This window comes from Ranitomeya imitator, chromosome 3, assembly GCF_032444005.1.
Source record: "Ranitomeya imitator isolate aRanImi1 chromosome 3, aRanImi1.pri, whole genome shotgun sequence".
Lineage (NCBI taxonomy): Eukaryota > Metazoa > Chordata > Amphibia > Anura > Dendrobatidae > Ranitomeya > Ranitomeya imitator.
The window spans coordinates 841,348,198-841,365,037 of record NC_091284.1 but is presented as its reverse complement, the minus strand read 5'-3'; the positions used below and the strand labels follow the sequence as shown (position 1 = coordinate 841,365,037).

General features: G+C 47.8%; 1 protein-coding gene across 1 annotated transcript in view; it reads right to left on the bottom strand.

The window, feature by feature from the left end:
• The window catches only part of LOC138671864 (polyunsaturated fatty acid lipoxygenase ALOX15B-like), a 157,766-nt gene extending 141,483 nt beyond the window's left edge, over positions 1–16,283 (bottom strand). The window contains exon 1 of the mRNA XM_069759994.1: positions 16,175–16,283. Within this exon, the coding sequence (XP_069616095.1) occupies positions 16,175–16,283 (109 nt within the window). The remainder of the gene's footprint in view (positions 1–16,174) is intronic.
• Positions 16,284–16,840: the final 557 nt, after the last annotated feature.

Genomic DNA, 16,840 nt, shown 5'->3' with positions numbered 1-16,840 from the left:
AGACTCATTCAAACCAGCAGGCATAGGAAATCCCACCATGACATCCTTAAGAGCCTCAGAGAGACCCTTTCTGAACAAAGCTGCCAGCGCAGATTCATTCCACTGAGTGAGTACTGACCATTTCCTAAATTTCTGACAATATACTTCTATATCATCCTGACCCTGGCACAAAGCCAGCAAATTTTTCTCAGCCTGATCCACTGAATTAGGCTCATCGTACAGCAATCCGAGCGCCAGGAAAAACGCATCGACACTACTCAATGCAGGGTCTCCTGGCGCAAGAGAAAATGCCCAGTCTTGAGGGTCGCCGCGCAAAAAAGAAATAATAATCAAAACCTGTTGAATAGGATTACCAGAAGAATGAGGTTTCAAGGCCAGAAATAGCTTACAATTATTTTTGAAACTTAGAAACTTAGTTCTATCTCCAAAAAACAAATCAGGAATAGGAATTCTTGGTTCTAACATAGATTTCTGATCAATAGTATCTTGAATTTTTTGTACATTTATAACGAGATTATCCATTGAAGAGCACAGACCCTGAATATCCATGTCCACACCTGTGTCCAGAATCACCCAAATGTCTAGGGGAAAAAAAAAGTGAACACAGAGCAGAAAAAAAAAAAAAAAATGATGTCAGAACTTTTTCTTTCCCTCTATTGAGAATCATTAGTTTGGCTCCTTGTACTGTTATGTTTGCTAATGACAGGTGTTATGAAGGCAATCCAGAAACACAGTGTGCTTAGCGATCAGAGCGCACACAGTGATCTGACAAATACCCAAAAATACAAGAACGAGCTCTGAGACGTGGAAACTCTGTAGACTGCACACCTGATCCTATCCTAAACACAACTAAAAGCGGCTGTGGATTGCGCCTAACAACTACCTAGGCAACTCGGCACAGCCTAAGAAACTAGCTAGCCTGAAGATAGAAAAATAGGCCTGACTTGCCCCAGAGAAATTCCCCAAAGGAAAAGGCAGCCCCCCACATATGACTGTGAGTAAGATGAAAAGACAAAACGTAGGGATGAAATAGATTCAGCAAAGTGGGGCCCGATATTCTAGGACAGAGCGAGGACAGTAAAGCGAACTTTGCAGTCTACAAAAAACCCTAAAGCAAAACCACGCAAAGGGGGCAAAAAAAACCCACCGTGCCGAACTAACGGCACGGCGGTACACCCTTTGCGTCTCAGAGCTTCCAGCAAAACAAAAGACACGCTGGACAGAAAAAAAGAAACAAAAAAGCAAAAGGCACTTAGCTATACATAGCAGCAGGTCACAGGAACAATCAGGAGAAGCTCAGATCCAACACTGAAACATTGACAAGGAGCAAGGATAGCAGCATCAGGCGGAGTTAAGTAATGAAGCAGTTAACGAGCTCACCAGAACACCTGAGGGAGGAAGCTCAGAAGCTGCAGTACCACTTGTGACCACAGGAGTGAATTCAGCCACAGAATTCACAACACCTGCCCGCGAGGGCTCACAGTCTGCAGGGGGTGGGTGAGGATACACTAGGAGAGGGAAGAGCTGGCTGTGCGGCTCTTCAGTAGGTTGAGGATCACTGCAGGCTGTAGGCTTGTCGGAAGAGATGAATCTTCAGGTTCTTTTTGAAGGTTTCTATGGTAGGCGCGAGTCTGATGTGTTGGGGTAGAGAGTTCCAGAGTATGGGGGAAGCACGGGAGAAGTCTTGGATGCGGTTATGGGAAGAAGAGATGAGAGGGGAGTAGAGAAGTAGGTCTTGGGAGGATCGGAGGTTGCGTGTAGGTAGGTACCGGGAGACCATTGTTATGACCTGGTGGTCAGGACAATAATGGACCTGGTGGTTAAGAGCACACGGAATGACCTGATAGTTACTGATAATAAGGACGAGCTCTGGGACGTGGGAACTCTGCTGACCGCAATCCCTAATCCTATCACGCACACTAGAAATAGCCGTGGATTGCTCCTAACGCTCCCTATGCAAATCGGCACAGCCTAAGGAACTAGCTAGCCCTGAAGATAGAAAAATAAAGCCTACCTTGCCTCAGAGATATTCCCCAAAGGAAAAGGCAGCCCCCCACATATAATGACTGTGAGTAAAGATGAAAATACAAACACAGAGATGAAATAGATTTAGCAAAGTGAGGCCCGACTAACTGAACAGACTGAGGATAGGAAAGGTTGCTTTGCGGTCAGCACAAAAACCTACAAAAAGACCACGCAGAGAGCGTAAAAAGACCCTCCGCACCGACTCACGGTGCGGAGGCGCTCCCTCTGCGTCCCAGAGCTTCCAGCAAGCAAGACAACAATAAAAATAGCAAGCTGGACAGAAAATTAGCAAACCAAAGAAAAACAAGCAGGAACTTAACTTCTGCTGGGAAGACAGGTCACAAGAACGATCCAGGAGTGAACTAGACCAATACTGGAACATTGACAGGTGGCATGGAGCAAAGATCCAAGTGGAGCTAAATAGAGCAGCCAGCTAACGAATTAACCTCGTCACCTGTGGAAGGAAACTCAGAAACACCCACCAGAGGAAGTCCATGGACAGAACCAGCCGAAGTGCCATTCATGACCACAGGAGGGAGCCCGACAACAAGAATTCACAACAGTACCCCCCCCCTTGAGGAGGGGTCACCGAACCCTCACCAGAGCCCCCAGGCCGACCAGGATGAGCCAAATGAAAGGCACGAACCAGATTGGCAGCATGAACATCAGAGGCAAAAACCCAGGAATTATCTTCCTGACCATAACCCTTCCACTTGACCAGGTACTGGAGTTTCCGTCTCGAAATACGAGAATCCAAAATCTTCTCCACCACATACTCCAACTCCCCCTCAACCAACACCGGGGCAGGAGGATCAACGGATGGAACCACAGGCGCCACGTATCTCCGCAACAACGACCTATGGAACACATTATGGATGGCAAAAGAAGCAGGAAGGGCCAAACGAAATGACACAGGATTGATAACCTCAGAAATCTTATACGGACCAATGAAACGAGGCATAAACTTAGGAGAGGAAACCTTCATAGGAAAATAATGAGACGACAACCAAACCAAATCCCCAACACGAAGTCGGGGACCCACACAGCGCTGGCGGTTAGCGAAACGTTGAGCCTTCTCCTAGGACAATGTCAAATTGTCCACCACATGAGTCCAAATCTGCTGCAACCTATCCACCACAGTATCTACACCAGGACAGTCCGAAGACTCAACCTGCCCTGAAGAGAAACGAGGATGGAAACCAGAATTGCAGAAAAACGGCGAAACCAAAGTAGCCGAGCTGGCCCGATTATTAAGGGCGAACTCAGCCAACGGCAAAAAGGACACCCAATCATCCTGATCAGCAGAAACAAAGCATCTCAGATATGTTTCCAAAGTTTGATTAGTTCGTTCGGTTTGGCCATTTGTCTGAGGATGGAAAGCCGAGGAAAAAGACAAATCAATGCCCATCCTAGCACAAAAGGATCGCCAAAACCTCGAAACAAACTGGGAACCTCTATCAGAAACGATGTTCTCCGGGATACCATGTAAACGAACCACATGCTGGAAAAATAATGGCACCAAATCAGAGGAGGAAGGCAATTTAGACAAAGGTACCAAATGGACCATCTTAGAAAAGCGATCACAAACCACCCAAATGACCGACATCTTTTGAGAGACGGGGAGATCCGAAATAAAATCCATAGAAATATGCGTCCAGGGCCTCTTCGGGACCGGCAAGGGCAAAAGCAACCTACTGGCACGAGAACAGCAGGGCTTAGCCCGAGCACAAGTCCCACAAGACTGCACAAAAGAACGCACATCCCGTGACAAAGACGGCCACCAAAAGGATCTAGCCACCAAATCTCTGGTACCAAAGATTCCAGGATGCCCAGCCAACACTGAACAATGAATCTCAGAGATAACTCTACTAGTCCATCTATCAGGGACAAACAGTTTCTCCGCTGGGCAACGGTCAGGTCTATCAGCCTGAAATTTTTGCAGCACCCGCCGCAAATCAGGGGAGATGGCAGACAAAATTACCCCCTCTTTGAGAATACCCGCCGGCTCAGGAACACCCGGAGAGTCAGGCACAAAACTCCTTGACAGGGCATCAGCCTTCACATTCTTAGAGCCCGGAAGGTACGAAACCACAAAATCAAACGGGAGAAAAATAACGACCATCGAGCCTGTCTCGGATTCAACCGTTTGGCAGACTCAAGATAAGTCAAATTCTTGTGATCTGTCAAGACCACCACGCGATGCTTGGCTCCTTCAAGCCAATGACGCCACTCCTCGAATGCCCACTTCATGGCCAACAACTCTCGATTACCAACATCATAATTACGCTCAGCAGGCGAAAACTTTCTAGAAAAGAAAGCACATGGCTTCATCACCGAGCCATCAGAACTTCTTTGCGACAAAACAGCCCCTGCTCCAATCTCAGAAGGATCAACCTCAACCTGAAACGGGAGCGAAACATCTGGCTGGCACAACACAGGGGCAGAAGAAAAACGACGCTTCAACTCCTGAAAAGCCTCTACAGCTGCAGAAGACCAATTGACCACATCAGCACCCTTCTTGGTCAAATCAGTCAACGGTTTAGCAACACTAGAAAAATTAGCGATGAAGCGCCGATAAAAATTAGCAAAGCCCAGGAACTTTTGCAGGCTCTTTACAGATGTCGGCTGAGTCCAATCGTAAATGGCCTGGACTTTAACAGGGTCCATCTCGATAGTAGAAGGGGAAAAAATGAACCCCAAAAATGAAACCTTCTGAACTCCAAAGAGACACTTTGACCCCTTCACAAACAAGGAATTCGCACAAAGGACCTGGAACACCATTCTGACCTGCTTCACATGAGACTCCCAATCATCCGAAAAGACCAAAATATCATCCAAATACACAATCAGGAATTTATCCAGGTACTCTCGGAAGATGTCATGCATAAAGGACTGAAATACTGATGGAGCATTGGAAAGCCCGAATGGCATAACCAGGTACTCAAAATGGCCCTCGGGCGTATTAAATGCTGTTTTCCATTCATCGTCTTGTTTAATACGCACAAGATTATACGCCCCTCGAAGATCTATCTTGGTGAACCAACTAGCCCCTTTAATATGAGCAAACAAATCAGACAGCAACGGCAAAGGATACTGAAATTTGACTGTAATTCTATTAAGAAGGCGGTAATCAATACAAGGTCTCAAAGAACCATCCTTCTTGGCCACAAAAAAGAACCCTGCTCCTAACGGTGATGACGACGGGCGAATATGGCCTTTCTCCAAGGATTCCTTTATATAACTCCGCATAGCGGCGTGTTCTGGCACAGATAAATTGAACAATTGGCCCTTAGGAAACTTACTACCAGGAATCAAATTAATAGCACAATCGCAATCCCTCTGAGGAGGTAGGGCACTGGCTTTGGGCTCATCAAATACATCCCGGTAATCCGACAAAAACTCTGGAACTTCAGAAGGAGTGGAAGACGAAATAGACAAAAATGGAACATCACCATGTACCCCCTGGCAACCTCAGCTGGACACAGACATAGATTTCCAGTCCAATACTGGATTATGAACCTGTAGCCATGGAAACCCCAAAACGACCACATCATGCAGATTATGCAACACCAGAAAGCGGATATCCTCCTGATGTGCAGGAGCCATGCACATGGTCAATTGGGTCCAGTACTGAGGCTTATTCTTGGCCAAAGGCGTAGCATCAATTCCTCTCAATGGAATAGGATACTGCAAGGGCTCCAAGAAAAAAACACAGCGCCTAGCATACTCCAAGTCCATCAAATTCAGGGCAGCGCCTGAATCCACAAATGCCATAACAGAATAGGATGACAAAGAGCAAATCAGAGTAATGGACAATAGAAATTTAGACTGTACCGTACCAATGGTGGCAGACCTAGCGAACCGCTTAGTGCGCTTAGGACAATCGGAGATAGCATGAGTGGAATCACCACAGTAAAAACATAGCCCATTCCTACGTCTGTGTTCTTGCCGTTCAGCCCTGGTCAAAGTCCTATCACATTGCATAGGCTCAGGCCCATGCTCAGCTAGTACCGCCAAATGGTGCACAGCTTTACGCTCACGCAAGCGTCGATCGATCTGAATGGCCAAAGACATACACTCATTCAGACGAGCAGGCATGGGAAATCCCACCATGACATCCTTAAGGGCTTCAGAGAGACCCTTTCTGAAGATTGCTGCCAGGGCACATTCATTCCACTGAGTGAGCACAGACCACTTTCTAAACTTCTGACAATATATCTCCGCTTCATCCTGACCCTGACACAGAGCCAGCAAGATTTTCTCTCCCTGATCCACTGAATTAGGTTCGTCATAAAGCAATCCAAGCGCCAGGAAAAACGCATCAACATCACGCAATGCCGGATCTCCTGGCGCAAGGGAAAATGCCCAGTCTTGAGGGTCACCACGTAACAGAGAAATAATGATCTTTACTTGTTGAACAGGGTCACCTGAGGAGCAAGGTTTCAAGGCAAGAAACAATTTACAATTATTTTTGAAATTCAAGAACTTAGATCTATCACCAAAAAAACAAATCAGGAATTGGAATCCTAGGCTCTGACATCGGATTCTGAACCACAAAATCTTGAATGTTTTGTACCCTTGTAGTGAGATTATCCATCCAAGAGGACAGACCTTGAATGTCCATGTTTACACCTGTGTCCTGAACCACCCAGAGGTAAAGGGGAAAAGAGAGACAAAACACACTGCAAAGAAGAAAAAAAAAATGGTCTCAGAACTTCTCTTATCCCTCTATTGAGATGCATTAGTACTTTGGGCCACCTGTACTGTTATGACCTGGTGGTCAGGACAATAATGGACCTGGTGGTTAAGAGCACACGGAATGACCTGATAGTTACTGATAATAAGGATGAGCTCTGGGACGTGGGAACTCTGCTGACCGCAATCCCTAATCCTATCACGCACACTAGAAATAGCCGTGGATTGCTCCTAACGCTCCCTACTCGGCACAGCCTCAGGAACTAGCTAGCCCTGAAGATAGAAAAATAAAGCCTACCTTGCCTCAGAGAAATTCCCCAAAGGAAAAGGCAGCCCCCCACATATAATGACTGTGAGTAAAGATGAAAATACAAACACAGAGATGAAATAGATTTAGCAAAGTGAGGCCCGACTAACTGAACAGACTGAGGATAGGAAAGGTTGCTTTGCGGTCAGCACAAAAACCTACAAAAAGACCACGCAGAGGGCGCAAAAAAAACCTCCGCACCGACTCACGGTGCGGAGGCGCTCCCTCTGCGTCCCAGAGCTTCCAGCAAGCAAGACAACAATAAAAATAGCAAGCTGGACAGAAAAATAGCAAACCAAAGAAAAACAAGCAGGAACTTAACTTCTGCTGGGAAGACAGGTCACAAGAATGATCCAGGAGTGAACTAGTCCAATACTGGAACATTGACAGGTGGCATGGAGCAAAGATCCAAGTGGAGCTAAATAGAGCAACCAGCTAACGAATTAACCTCGTCACCTGTGGAAGGAAACTCAGAAACACCCCCCAGAGGAAGTCCATGGACAGAACCAGCCGAAGTACCATTCATGACCACAGGAGGGAGCCCGACAACAGAATTCACAACAGACCATGTCACAGATGTATGGAGGAGACAGGTTGTGGATGGCTTTGTATGTCAGTGTGAGGGTTTTGAACTGGAGTCTCTGGGCGATAGGAAGCCAGTGAAGGGCTTGACACAGGGGAGAGGCTGGGGAATAGCGGGGGGACAGGTGGATTAGTCGGGCAGCAGAGTGTAGGATGGATTGGAGTGGTGCCAGAATGCTAGAGGGGAGTCCAGAGAGTAGGAGGTTGCATTAGTCGAGGCGGGAGATGATAAGGGCATGCACTAGCGTTTTTGCAGTGTTGCGGTCAAGGAAAGCACGGATCCGGGAAATATTTTTGAGTTTGAGACGACAGGAGGAGGCAAGGGCTTGGATATGTGGCTTGAAAGAGAGGGCAGAGTCGAGGATCACCCCGAGGCACCGGGCGTGTGGGACTGAGGATAGTGAGCAGCCATTGACATTGATGGATAGGTCTGGTGGAGGGGTAGAGTGAGATGGGGGAAAGATGATGAATTCTGTTTTGTCCATGTTCAGTTGTAGAAAGCGAGCAGAAAAGAAGGCTGAAATGGCAGACAGACAGTGCGGGATTTTGGTAAGCAGGGAGGAGAGGTCGGGTCCGGAGAGGTAGATCTGCGTGTCATCAGCGTAGAGATGGTACTGCAAACCATGGGATTCTATGAGCTGTCCCAGGCCGAAAGTGTAGATGGAGAAGAGTAGGAGTCCTAGAACAGAGCCTTGAGGAACACCGACTGACAAGGGGCGAGGTGAGGAGGTGGTGTGGGGGAGTGTCATGATCCCAATGGCAGGGGATCACAAAAATGACAAGCACAGATACAAACAAGCTCTAGGGCGATGGAACCTGAGCTGACCGCGACCCTAAACCTAACACACAAATAAAAGTAGCCGGGGAACGTGCCTACGATGATCCTAGACGTCTCGCTCCAGCCGAAGATCTAACTTCCCCTATCAGAAGAAACACAGACCTCTCTTGCCTCCAGAGAAATACCCCACAGCAAATAGCAGCCCCCCACATATAATGACGGTGAAATGAGAGGAAAGCACATACGTAGTATGAAAACAGTTTCAGCAAAATGAGGCCCGCTAAAGCTAGATAGCAGAGGATACAAAAGTGAACTGCGCGGTCAGCGAAAAACCCTTCAAAAAACCATCCTGAAATTACTTGAACTCATGTGCCAACTCATGGTACATGAAAAGCAATTTCAGCCCACTAGAGCAACCAGCAGCAGAGAATCACATAACTGCAGGCTGGACTAAAAACCAAATTAAGCAAAACACAAAACAGGAAAATCCAAACTTAGCTTGTCCAGAAGGTTCTAGGAGCAGGGAGCAGAGGTAACAAGACACACTGGATACATTGATAACCGGCGAGGAAATGCCAGCAAAGCCAGGTTAAATAGGAAACTCCCATATGCTGATGGAACAGGTGGAACCCAGAAACCCAGGAAAGACAAGTCACCCAGTACCATAAGTAACCACCAGAGGGAGCCCAAAAACAGAACTCACAACAGTACCCCCCCCCCTTGAGGAGGGGTCACCGAACCCTCACGAGAACCACCAGGGCGACCAGGATGAGCCCTATGAAAAGCGCAAACCAAATCATCAGCATGAACATCTGAGGCAACCACCCAAGAATTATCCTCCTGACCATAACCCTTCCACTTGACCAAATACTGGAGTTTCCGTCTGGAAACACGAGAATCCAAGATCTTCTCCACAACATACTCCAATTCTCCCTCCACCAGCACTGGAGCAGGAGGCTCAAGCGAAGGAACAACAGGTACCTCATACTTCCGCAACAACGACCGATGGAACACATTATGAATAGCAAACGATGCCGGGAGATCCAAACGAAACGACACAGGGTTAAGAATTTCCAAGATCCTATAGGGACCGATGAACCGAGGCTTGAACTTAGGAGAAGAGACCTTCATAGGAACAAAACGAGAAGACAACCACACCAAGTCACCAACAAGAAGTCGAGGACCCACGCGGCGACGGCGATTAGCAAACTGCTGAGCCTTCTCCTGGGACAACTTCAAATTGTCCACCACATGACTCCAAATCCGATGCAACCTATCCACCACCATGTCCACTTCAGGACAATCAGAAGGTTCCACCTGACCAGAGGAAAAACGAGGATGAAACCCCGAATTACAAAAGAAAGGAGAAACCAAGGTAGCAGAACTATCCCGATTATTAAGGGCAAACTCGGCCAGCGGCAAAAAGGTAACCCAGTCATCCTGATCAGCAGAAACAAAACACCTTAAATAAGTTTCCAAGGTCTGATTAGTTCGTTCAGTCTGGCCATTCGTCTGAGGATGGAATGCAGACGAAAAGGACAAACCAATGCCCATCTTAGCACAGAACGTCCGCCAAAATCTAGACACAAACTGGGATCCCCTGTCAGAAACGATGTTCTCAGGAATCCCATGCAAACGAACCACATTCTGAAAAAACAGAGGGACCAACTCAGAGGAGGAAGGCAACTTAGGCAAGGGTACCAGATGAACCATTTTAGAAAAGCGATCACACACAACCCAGATGACGGACATTTTTTGAGAGACAGGGAGATCCGAAATAAAGTCCATGGAAATGTGCGTCCAAGGCCTCTTCGGGATAGGCAAAGGTGACAACAATCCACTGGCCCGAGAACAGCAAGGCTTAGCCCGAGCGCAAACCTCACAAGACTGCACAAAAGAACGCACATCCCTCGACAAGGAAGGCCACCAAAAAGACCTGGCCACCAAGTCTCTAGTACCAAATATTCCAGGATGACCTGCCAACGCAGAAGAATGGACCTCGGAGATGACTCTACTGGTCCAATTATCCGGAACAAACAGTCTCTCAGGCGGACAACGATCAGGTTTACCCGCCTGAAACTCCTGCAAAGCACGTCGCAAGTCTGGGGAGACAGCAGACAAAATCACCCCATCCCTAAGGATACCAGAGGGCTCAGAATTTCCAAGGGAGTCAGGCACAAAACTCCTAGAAAGAGCATCCGCCTTCACATTCTTTGAACCTGGCAGGTATGAAACCACAAAATTGAAACGAGAGAAAAACAGTGACCAACGAGCCTGTCTAGGATTCAGATGCCTGGCAGACTCAAGGTAAATCAAATTTTTGTGATCAGTCAAGACCACCACACGATGTCTAGCACCCTCTAGCCAATGACGCCACTCCTCAAATGCCCACTTCATGGCCAAAAGTTCCCAATTACCAACATCATAATTCCGCTCAGCCGGCGAAAACTTTCTAGAAAAAAACGCGCATGGCTTCATCACTGAGCCATCGGAGCTTCTCTGTGACAAAACCGCCCCCGCTCCAATCTCGGAAGCATCAACCTCAACCTGAAAAGGGAGCGAAACATCTGGCTGACGCAACACAGGAGCAGAAGAAAACCGGCGCTTAAGTTCCTGAAAGGCCTCCACAGCCGCAGGAGACCAATTAGCAACATCAGCACCCTTCTTAGTCAAATCCGTCAAAGGCTTAACAACACTAGAAAAATTAGTTATAAAACGACGATAGAAATTAGCAAAACCCAAGAACTTCTGTGGACTCTTAAGAGATGTAGGCTGCGTCCAGTCACAAATAGCCTGAACCTTGACGGGATCCATCTCAATAGTAGAAGGGGAAAAAATATACCCCAAGAAAGAAATCTTCTGGACTCCAAAGAGACACTTTGAGCCTTTTACAAACAAGGAATTGGCCCGCAGGACCTGAAACACCTTCCTGACCTGCTGAACATGAGACTCCCAGTCATCAGAAAAAACCAAAATATCATCCAAATACACAATCATAAATTTATCCAGATATTCACGGAAAATATCGTGCATAAAGGACTGGAAGACTGAAGGAGCATTAGAAAGTCCAAAAGGCATTACCAAATACTCAAAATGGCCCTCAGGCGTATTAAATGCGGTTTTCCACTCATCACCTTGCTTTATTCGTATAAGATTATACGCACCCCGAAGATCAATCTTAGTGAACCATTTAGCCCCTTAATGCGAGCAAACAAATCAGTCAACAATGGCAAAGGATACTGATATTTTACGGTAATCTTATTCAAAAGACGATAATCTATACAAGGCCTCAAGGAACCATCTTTTTTGGCCACGAAAAAAAAACCTGCTCCCAAAGGGGACAAAGATGGACGGATATGTCCCTTTTCCAAGGACTCCTTAACATAATCCCGCATAGCAGTATGCTCTCGCACTGACAGATTGAACAAACGACCTTTAGGAAATTTACTGCCTGGAATTAAATTTATAGCACAATCGCAATCCCTGTGAGGAGGAAGCGAACTGAGCTTAGGCTCCTCAAAAACATCCCGATAGTCAGACAAAAACACAGGAATCTCAGAAGGAGTAGATGAAGCGATAGAAATCGGAGGTGCATCATCATGACCCCCCTGACAACCCCAGCTTAACACAGACATTGATTTCCAGTCAAGGACTGGATTATGAGTTTGTAACCATGGCAGACCAAGTACTAGAACATCATGCAAATTATACAGTACCAGGAAGCGAATCACCTCCTGATGAACGGGAGTCATACGCATGGTCACTTGTGTCCAGTACTGAGGTTTATTCATAGCCAAAGGTGTAGAGTCAATTCCCTTCAAAGGAATAGGGACTTCCAGAGGCTCCAGACTAAACCCACAGCGATTGGCAAATGACCAATCCATAAGACTCAGGGCAGCGCCTGAATCCACATAGGCATCGACGGAAATGGATGATAATGAACAAATCAGAGTCACAGACAGAATGAACTTAGACTGTAAAGTACTAATGGCAACAGACTTATCAACCTTTTTTGTGCGTTTAGAGCATGCTGATATAACATGAGCTGAATCACCACAATAAAAGCACAACCCTTTTTTCCGCCTATACTTTTGCCGTTCACTTCTGGACTGAATTCTATCACATTGCATTATCTCAGGTGACGGTTCAGACGACACCGCCAAATGATGCACAGGTTTGCGCTCCCGTAAACGCCGATCAATCTGAACAGCCATAGTCATAGACTCATTCAGACCAGCAGGCGCAGGGAACCCCACCATAACATCTTTAATGGCCTCAGAAAGGCCATCTCTAAACTTTGCAGCCAGAGCGCATTCATTCCACTGAGTAAGTACCGACCACTTCCGAAATTTTTGACAATAAATTTCTGCTTCATCTTGCCCCTGAGAGAGGGCCAACAAAGCTTTTTCAGCCTGAATCTCTTGGTTAGGTTCCTCATAGAGCAAACCCAATGCCATAAAAAACGCATCCGCATTAAGCAACGCAGGGTCCCCTGGTGCCAATGCAAATGCCCAATCCTGAGGGTCACCCCGCAGGAAAGATATAATTATCTTGACTTGCTGAGCAGGGTCTCCAGAGGAGCGAGATTTCAAAGAAAGAAACAACTTGCAATTGTTCCTAAAATTCAGAAAACGAGATCTATCTCCAGAAAAAAACTCTGGGACAGGAATTCTAGGTTCAGACATAGGAGCATGTACAACAAAATCCTGTATATCTTGAACCTTAGCGGCAAGATTATTCAGGCTGGAAGCCAAACTCTGGACGTCCATGATAAACAGCTGAGATCAGAGCCATTCAAAGATTAAGAGGAGGAGGAAGTAGCCAGGCTGCAATAAGGCTAGGCAGCAAACTCTGAGGGAAAGGGGGAAAAAAAAAAAAAAAAAAAACTTCCTCAGACTACTTATCCTCCTACTTCAGCCAATACAATTAACACTTTGTGGGCCGGTTATACTGTCATGATCCCAATGGCAGGGGATCACAAAAATGACAAGCACAGATACAAACAAGCTCTAGGGCGATGGAACCTGAGCTGACCGCGACCCTAAACCTAACACACAAATAAAAGTAGCCGGGGAACGTGCCTACGATGATCCTAGACGTCTCGCTCCAGCCGAAGATCTAACTTCCCCTATCAGAAGAAACACAGACCTCTCTTGCCTCCAGAGAAATACCCCACAGCAAATAGCAGCCCCCCACATATAATGACGGTGAAATGAGAGGAAAGCACATACGTAGTATGAAAACAGTTTCAGCAAAATGAGGCCCGCTAAAGCTAGATAGCAGAGGATACAAAAGTGAACTGCGCGGTCAGCGAAAAACCCTTCAAAAAACCATCCTGAAATTACTTGAACTCATGTGCCAACTCATGGTACATGAAAAGCAATTTCAGCCCACTAGAGCAACCAGCAGCAGAGAATCACATAACTGCAGGCTGGACTAAAAACCAAATTAAGCAAAACACAAAACAGGAAAATCCAAACTTAGCTTGTCCAGAAGGTTCTAGGAGCAGGGAGCAGAGGTAACAAGACACACTGGATACATTGATAACCGGCGAGGAAATGCCAGCAAAGCCAGGTTAAATAGGAAACTCCCATATGCTGATGGAACAGGTGGAACCCAGAAACCCAGGAAAGACAAGTCACCCAGTACCATAAGTAACCACCAGAGGGAGCCCAAAAACAGAACTCACAACAGGGGAGGGAGACACTGAATGTTCAGTCTGTCAGATATGACGAGATCCAGGAAAGGGCCAAGTCTGTGATGCCAAGAGATGAGAGGATTTGTAGCAAAAGGGAGTGGTCTACAGTGTCAAAGGCGGAAGACAGGTCCAGGAGAAGGAGGACAGAGTAGTGTCGCTTGCTCCTTGCAGTTAGTAGGTCATTGGTGACTTTAGTTAGGGCAGTTTCAGTTGAGTGATGGGAACGGAAGCCGGATTGTAACCGATCAAAGAGGGAGCAGGAGGAGAAGTGGGAGGACAGTTCAAGATGGACGTGTTGCTCCAGCAATTTGGAGGCATAAGGGAGAAGAGATATCGGGCGATAGCTAGACACAGAGGATGGGTCGAGGGAGGGCTTTTTGAGGATGGGTGTGATCTTGGCATGCTTGAAGGATGAGGGAAAGACACCTGTTGTGAGTGAGAGGTTGAAGAGGTGCGTTAGGGATGGGATGAAGACCGTGGAAAGGTTACGGATGAGGTGGGATGGGAGCAGGTCAAGCGTGCAGGTGGTGAGGTGTGATCTTCTGTCATGGTGGAGAAGCTGGTTTTTGAGGAGCAGGGTTGAGGAGCTAAGAGGGGTAGTGGGCGTTGTGGGCCAAAGCTTTCTCTGATCGTATCGATCTTCTGTTTAAAGAAAGAGGCGAAGTCATCAGCAGAAATGAGGGGGGAGGGAGGAGGTGCGGTGGGACGGAGTAGAGAATTGAAAGTGTTGAAAAGCTGTTTAGGGTTGTGGGACAGGGAGGATATGAGAGATGAGAAGTAAGTTTGTTTTGCGGCAGTGAGCGCAGACTTGAAGCTGGCGAGGGACTGCTTGTATGCAGTGAAGTGGTCGGCAGAGTGGGATCGCTTCCATCTCCGCTCAGCAATCCTGGAAGCCTGTCTCAATTCTTTGGTCAGGCTGGTCAGCCAGGGCTGCCTTTTAATTGTACGAGTTTTACTATGCATGAGTGGGGTGGCCGAATCGAGTGTTGCTGTTATTGTGGTGTTATAAAAAGTGGCAGCAGCATCTGTGTCATGAAGGGTGGCTATGTTTGTGAGAGGGAGAAGGGACTCCGAGAGTGATTGTAAGTTGAGATGTTTGAGATTTCTGCGAGGGTGAGTGAGTTTGTGAAGTGGGGGTTGCACACTAGGAGAGGAGAAGGACGAGAATGTCAGTAGGTTGTGGTCAGACAGGGGGAGGGGTGTGTTAGTGAGATTAGTAAGGGAGCAGAGGCGGGTGAAGATGAGGTCCAGCGTGTGGCCATCTTTGTGAGTGGCCTCAGAGGACCATTGAGTGAGGCCGAAGGAGGCAGCCAGTGATAAAAGTTTAGAGGCAGCTGAGGTGAAAGTGTCAATGGGGATATTGAAATCACCCATGATGATAGTGGGGATGTCAACAGAGAGGAAATGAAGTAGCCAGGTGGTGAAGTGGTCGAGAAAGGTGGAGATGGCTAGTTCTGGGGGGCGGTAGATGACAGCCAGCTGGAGGTTGGAGGGGGAATAGATGCGGACAGAGTGCACCTCAAACGAGGGAAGAGAAGCGGAGGGTGGTAGCGGTATTGGAGTGAAGGAGCAGGTGTCGGACAGGAGCAGGCCAACTCCTCCACCGCGTTTGTTGCTGGGGCGAGGGGTGTGAGAGAGGCGGAATCCGCCATAGATCTCAGATCCATTATTGTTAGGTAATCTGCGCCAGCTATCCTCTCCAGCAGCTCCTCGATGCACGGCATTGGGTGCGCATCAGAGGCTGTAATGTCGTTGAGCCCCCTGTGGTCCACGCAGAACCGGGTGGTCCGATCCTTCTTTGGCACGAGAACTAGAGGTGAGGCCCACGCACTCTGTGACCATCGAATCACCCCCAGCTGTAACATCTCATCGATATCCAGGCGCATAACCTGCTGCACCTGGTCGGAGATTCGATAAGGTGTTCGCCGTAGTGGGGCATGATTCCCGGTGTCCACCTCATGGACTGCTAACTCAGTCCTTCCAGGATGGTTGGAGAACACGGCCCCGAAGGGTTCCAGCTTGGTCCGCAACTGCGACCGCTGGGGTTCGGTTAGTGAGGCGCTTACCTCCACATCTTTGATGGACCCACCGGCCGTGGCTTGGGCCAGCATGTCCAGGAAGGTGTCTTCCTCCCTGTCTTCGGGTAAGCTGCAGACCGGTTGGATGAAAGGTTCATGTTCATGATCAACCTTCATCATGTTGATGTGAAAGGCATTTCTCCTACCCCGAGCGTGGTCAAGCGTGACCACGTAGGTGACCGGGTTGAGCTGTTGGTGGACGACGTACAGGCCCTCTCAGGCTGCCTGAAGCTTATTCGTTGGCACAGGGACCAGCACCCACACCTTTTGACCCGCGTGGTAGGTCCGCTCCCGGCGTTCTGGTCGTACCAGTGCTTCTGGTCCAACTGTGTCAAGGTCTGCATCTTGTCACAGAAGCGCATAACATACTCCACTATGGACACTTCAGAAGGGTTTGGCTCCTCTTCCCAGGATTCACTTACCAACCCAAGGGGTCCCCGGACTCGCCTGCCGTACAGGAGCTCGAAGGGTGAGAACCCCGTCGAGGCCTGCGGAACCTCTCGGTAAGCGAACAGCAGGTGTGGGAGGTACCGCTCCCAGTCACGCCCTTGGGTCTCAACCAGCATGCGTAGCATCTGTTTGAGGGTACCATTGAAGCGTTCACACAAGCCATTGGTCTGTGGGTGATACACACTCGATACCAGGTGCTTCACCTGCATTTTCTTACAGAGAGCCTC